At 41.7% G+C, this 5,905-nt stretch overlaps 1 protein-coding gene across 1 annotated transcript; it reads left to right on the top strand.

The window, feature by feature from the left end:
* The first annotated feature begins 911 nt into the window (after positions 1–911).
* pou3f1 (POU class 3 homeobox 1) lies at positions 912–2,963 on the top strand. Its single transcript, XM_032517462.1, has one exon. The coding sequence runs from the start codon at positions 1,157–1,159 to the stop codon at positions 2,279–2,281; it is 1,125 nt and encodes a 374-aa protein (XP_032373353.1). The 5' UTR covers positions 912–1,156; the 3' UTR covers positions 2,282–2,963.
* Positions 2,964–5,905: the final 2,942 nt, after the last annotated feature.

Below are 5,905 nucleotides of genomic sequence, written 5' to 3'. Positions count from 1 at the left end.
ATTTTCTTTAATCGGCTGAGTCTAAATTTCCAGGGAAAATCTAGAGCAACTGTAGCAGCTTGGCAGTGAGGATACATTGTCATGTAATAAATTAAATTAGACTGTTTTGTGATAAATTATGAATGATTATGATCAAATATGGAACTATACCTCTATACCGTTGCGTTCGGCTTTTCAAAATAAGATACTGAATGATGAGAATAAATTGTGTTCAGGCTAATAGTCACCTGCAGTATACGTATGTGCGTGTGCGTGTGCGTGTGCGTGTGTGTGTGTGTGTGTGTTGTGTGTGTGTGGTGTGTGTGTGGAGAGAGAGAGAAAGCGAGAGCGTATCTTGGCCTATCATAACTAAGTGGGTGGTAATGATGAGATCATACAACATTGAAAATTACCAAGACAATACAAATAAATGACATACGCGGAGGCTTTGAAATAAAGCAAATGCTTTCACATTTGTCACACGTTTACAGCAGCATTCACAGACACATCACATAGCGCTTATTTACATGCCTCTCGTGGAGTGGGTGGCTACAGAGCTGGAGCATCGCGCCTTATAATCTATTTAAAATTAGGAGCGCTATAATCATCAGTGACCTATTATAAAGGTGCACGGGCGCGTGTTTGTAAGTGTGTATGTTGGAAGTGGGTGGGAGGGGAGGGGGGGGGGGGGGGGGCAACCCTTCAAAAAGATCTCCGTACTCCCCCACGTGGTTATTTGCAAAACAACCGATCTAAACCCAGGGAAACCTCATCATACCCCGCTGCTGCAGCCATGTTCATCTTCTTTGGAGATAAAGAATTGGACTAAAAAAAATGTAACAGACAGACGGGAGGCTATCTGTGCGCGGGTTCACGAAATGAGATGAGTACTGTTAAAAACTCAAAGAGACATTTAATAGATAGAACATGTGTTTTTCTATAACATATGTAAGATCGGAGCTCTATCCATCCTGTGCGAAAAATGCGCTCTACCATGCTCTGAAACCCTGCGCCTATTGAATAAGTCCCTAGTGGGCTTGAATCGGAGAGGAGCCAATACAAGCGGAAGGGAGGCGTGTCTTCGCTTTTCCCCAAGACCTCCCAGAGCAGGTTGTTGCGTTTTGGCTCTAAAGCCTGGAGACCTCCGAAGTGCTCGTCAGTTTTCGAAGTAGGAGCCATGGCGACAACAGCTCAGTATATTCCGAGGAATAACTCCTTACCGTCTAACCCGCTCATGCATCCGGATTCGGATAGGATGCATCAGGGGACGACTTACAGAGAGGTGCAGAAAATGATGCACCACGAGTACTTGCAAGGGCTTGCGGCTACCAATACGGGACACCCGATGAGCCTGACGCACCACCAGTGGCTGCCCACCTCCAACACCGACTGGTCCAGTGGCACCCACATCGGTCAGCAGGAGCACAAAGCCAGCGTGCAGGCGACCCGGGAGGACCTGAGCAGCGGCTTCCACCACAGATCTCACCTGGTGCACCAGCAGACGCAGAACAGCCACCATGGCTCTTGGGCGCCTACCACGACGCACCACTTATCCTCGCTTTCCCCATCCAACGGCCACCAGCCACTGGTCTACTCGCAGCCTGGATACACAAACCTCAACGCAATGCTGAGTCCCCAGCCCGGCTCCCTGCACCATGGCATGCGGGACCCGCTCCACGATGATTCGGGCAGCCACGACAACCAGATGGAGTCGCCCCAGCAGGCGTTCAGCCACCACCAGGACCACTCGGACGAGGACGCGCCCAGCTCCGACGACCTGGAGCAGTTCGCCAAGCAGTTCAAGCAGCGGCGGATCAAACTGGGCTTTACGCAGGCGGACGTGGGCTTGGCCTTAGGCACTCTGTATGGAAACGTCTTTTCTCAGACCACAATCTGCAGGTTTGAGGCGCTGCAGCTCAGCTTCAAGAACATGTGCAAACTTAAGCCGCTCCTAAACAAGTGGCTGGAGGAGACAGACTCAAACACTGGCAGTCCCACCAATTTGGACAAGATTGCTGCGCAGGGCAGGAAACGAAAGAAGAGGACCTCCATTGAAGTGGGAGTGAAAGGGGCGCTTGAAAATCATTTCTTAAAATGCCCAAAGCCGTCTGCTCATGAAATCAGCAGTTTAGCCAACACTCTGCAGTTGGAAAAAGAGGTTGTTCGTGTTTGGTTTTGCAACAGAAGACAAAAAGAAAAGAGAATGACACCAATTGGGGTCCCTCACCCGAATATGGAGGACGTATATTCCCAAGCAGACACTCCTCCTCTACACCGCACACTACAGAGTCCTGTACAGTGACTGTTTTCATGAACAATCCGAGCATTTCCGCGAGGGGATAGAAAAGGGAAAGGGACTATGGAGTTTACAGTATTTAAGTTTGGTTTTTGTTTTCCTGAGAGAAAAGAGACATGGAAAAGTTGAACAAACGTTCAACGTCATGTCCAACAAATAGATGGCAAGAGTGACCATGTTAAGAAGAAAAAAATCAAGAAAAAAAAGACAAAAAAAAAATTTGCTATTACTGATTCCGTGCGCATTTAAAGTGAAACAAAGATCTTTATTTACCAAAATTATATGGAGGAGAAGGCATATAAAGTTAATTTGATATCCCATGGCTGTTTCAAACGGGGAGTCATTAAATGTGGCAACGGAGACCATCTGTACCATGAACTGTTGTCGCTCACCAGAATGAGCTGGTTGCCTGAAAATGATCAACACTGGAGATGAATAGTCTACACCGAATGGACATTTTTTGCTTTTGCAGGCTTAAACCGATTAACCAGATTTCTGAATATTAGTGTATACTTTCTTTGTTATATTGAGTGTGATGTTTTGGTTTGAAAATACTTTAACTTCAGTGTCTCTTTCTGCACACTTGTCTATGATTTCTCTCATTATTTGCTATAGGTACTGTAACTCATCAGAGCAGCCTCTAATGTTTCTGTTTACTCAGTGGGAGTTGATGGTGGAAAAGTGATGGCCCCCGAAAACACTCATAATTAAGATCAGACACGTTTCAGAAAAAACGTCCAGTGCAACAGGACGTTCAAGTTCTGACTCCATGCCTTAAAAAAAAATATTTAAAGCTTTGCAGCTGACCTCGTCGAAATTTGCAAACAGCACCAGACGCTAAAAGGAAGGGGGGTGGGGGTGGGGGGGTTGATTGTTTTCAAATTATTGTTTTCCTTGCATGGAGCACTTATTCTTTCGTTGGAAATTATTCTTATTGCAATTTTTAGATTTGTTAATACAGTTGTGAGTGGAGCTGACCTCCACAGGCTTAAACATAATACATCCCATGTTTACAGGTTCCTGGTTATCACCACAGAGCGCTGTCAGCTCACACTGCTTACTGCCTGTAATCCTGTTGGATTCCAAACGTTTCAAGAGAGATTGGTCAAATTCGAAATGAAAAGTAATAATAACTCAGGTAACTTCAGTGCCCCATGTCGGAATATCACGCCTGTACATGATTTTTTTTGTTCCTCTGTGTTTTTAAATGTTTCAATCTGGTTACAACCACACCGTGTTTCCTTTGTCCCATAAATCCACTGTATTATATTAAAACGCTGGATTCGGAGAAAAGAAAATAATCATACCTTAAAGAGAAGCGATGAAGGGAGGGACTTTAGATAGCCTATATTTATTTTTTTCTGACCTGATAGGAAATCTGAAATTGTCATGCGTTGTGTGTCATTTCTCAATGTTGGACCAGTCCAAAAGCCTACAGCAGTGCTATCCAATACAAATTTTTCAAGAAAAAAGAATAATAGTGGAAAAAAAGATTTTAGAGAAAATGTTGCCAGGATTATTTCCGATATGTAAATATGTCCAATATGTAAACTTGTATTTGTCCTGAGATATTGTTTTGTTTTTGTTTTTTTCCGGGCAGTTTTGTACACTTACTAATTCCAAGAAGATATTTTAATATGATTTCATTTATGAATCTGACCATTTATATATATATATTTATTTCTTAAACGTGTTTGGAGCTTTTTGTTTAGCTCTGTTAATGGTTATGTTGCAGTGGATTTCAGTATGTTTTTCTTTTTGTTTACTACATTGGTTGTATGTTGATTGCTAAATGTAGACTGCAAAGTCACATTTATATTTATGTTATAGTAATATTTTATTACTTACATAAAACATATATACAAGAAATGGTCTTTTGTCTTCATTAAGATCCAAAACCACTCGTCCTTTGTTGTTGTCTGTTGTGGCATCACCAGGCAAACAAAGATAAACATGATCTTAAAGTGAAATGCTGTTCGGTGTGCTGAGCATCGGGAAGTGGTCAGCACACCATGTGTTCAGTCTCAATAGCAGTGATTCGTTATGTAACAGGCGCTCGTTTAAATCAGAAGCTGTGTACATGTGCTGTGAAAGGGAATAGACAACAGTATTTTACCTCAGGCATTCCCTGCTAAGTCCACACAGTCTCTGACGTTGTTCACATCTTTGTGTAATAATCGCAGTATTAAATTGTGCAATATCACTACGGAATCATTGTCTTTTCATTGAGTGGTTATTATTTGTACTACTATTATTATTATCATTATTAGTAGTAGAAGTAGTACCTAGGTGACTTTTTTTATTCAGAGTAGCCTAAAGGGCCTCCTTCAATCATTTTGAGCTGTTTTCCTTATATAAACCATCATCACTTGTCATGTTTGAAGCATTTTAAAGGCGAATTGTGACAAATCTTTGATCTGAGACAGAGGTGCCTGCAGGCAAAAATCCGCCTCTTTTCTAAAGATAGATTGAAAAAAATACACAAAAAGGATAAACAAAAAACGGCAGGCCTTAATGTTTAATAAGAGTAAACACAGGCCCGCATTCACAGCCAACATATTTTTAATGTTGTTTAGCACCTAAATAAATACTCAATTTTTCTAAGTCATATATTAAATAGGCCTTTAGTCTTAAAGTTAGGCCCTTCTGTCTTCTGTACAGCCTATCTAGCCCTACCCATAGTCACGGACACAGAAGCAGTGCGCATTGTTGTTTCTACATTTACATCTACATATGAGATGCAGTCTGGGTCCATGTAGAGATTTATTGCAGGCGCTGGATTTTAATTTATTTCACCACATTTACGTTTTCATTTATACTCATACTCGAAATCCCCGTGTAAAGCTGGCAGCCATCCACGAATCTGACAATTTTTAAGTTAGTAAAAGAAGCTAAAAAATGTTAGGCTATTATTTCCATTATCAGGGAAAAGTTATTTTCATTTTTTTCATATTTTGTTGGTCTACTTTCTCAGTGACGGTGGGCCGTTAATCTAACACAAATAGGCTATGCAATAGAAAGTTTGAGTAGTCGCCGGTCCGATGTTGGAGACAGACATTTACTCGACGGTTATTAATGTATGCCATTTACACATCTTTTGCCACTTAATCTAAGTCCACGGCCATTTCTCTTCATTTTGAGTTTAGCGATTTTTCAAAAGATGTATGTGTGTGCGGTCATTTGTAGGCCACGGCTGTGTAATGCATTGAAGAAAAAAAACTATAGTAGTAATATAAAGACTGCCGGATTTTAAAATCGGGCCTTTCGTGCTGCTGTCTTTGCGCTGGTTGAGGTGGTCAAACTGTGGGAAAGAAGGCCAACATTAGGGAGCAAACCAATTGTCAGAGAACAGCGGGTCACAGGCGCCCCCCGCTGGCTACATCCGGGTACAACACCATCAAATATGTGTCCCTCACAGTTCGAAATTAACAATCAAAACAAAAACAACAACATAACGTTAAAAAAATGATCTAACTATTATTGTCTTCATCATTTTATCTGTTTGTGTTTGTTTCCGTAATACACACACTTCAGACATGTATAAAAAAATAACTCACCCTGCGCAATTACTAAATTCTACACCTTTGCAGAAGTTGATAACAGAGACTAAATTGGGTTTTCCTTTTCATG

The sequence above is a fragment of the Etheostoma spectabile genome, chromosome 6, assembly GCF_008692095.1.
Source record: "Etheostoma spectabile isolate EspeVRDwgs_2016 chromosome 6, UIUC_Espe_1.0, whole genome shotgun sequence".
In the NCBI taxonomy this organism is placed as follows: Eukaryota; Metazoa; Chordata; class Actinopteri; order Perciformes; family Percidae; genus Etheostoma; species Etheostoma spectabile.
This window is presented reverse-complemented; position numbering and strand designations above follow the sequence as displayed.

What these genes read in the sequence shown, in the direction of transcription:
- pou3f1 (XM_032517462.1), top strand. Translation starts at nt 1,157, where the DNA reads ATGGCGACAACAGCTCAGTATATTCCGAGGAATAACTCCTTACCGTCT.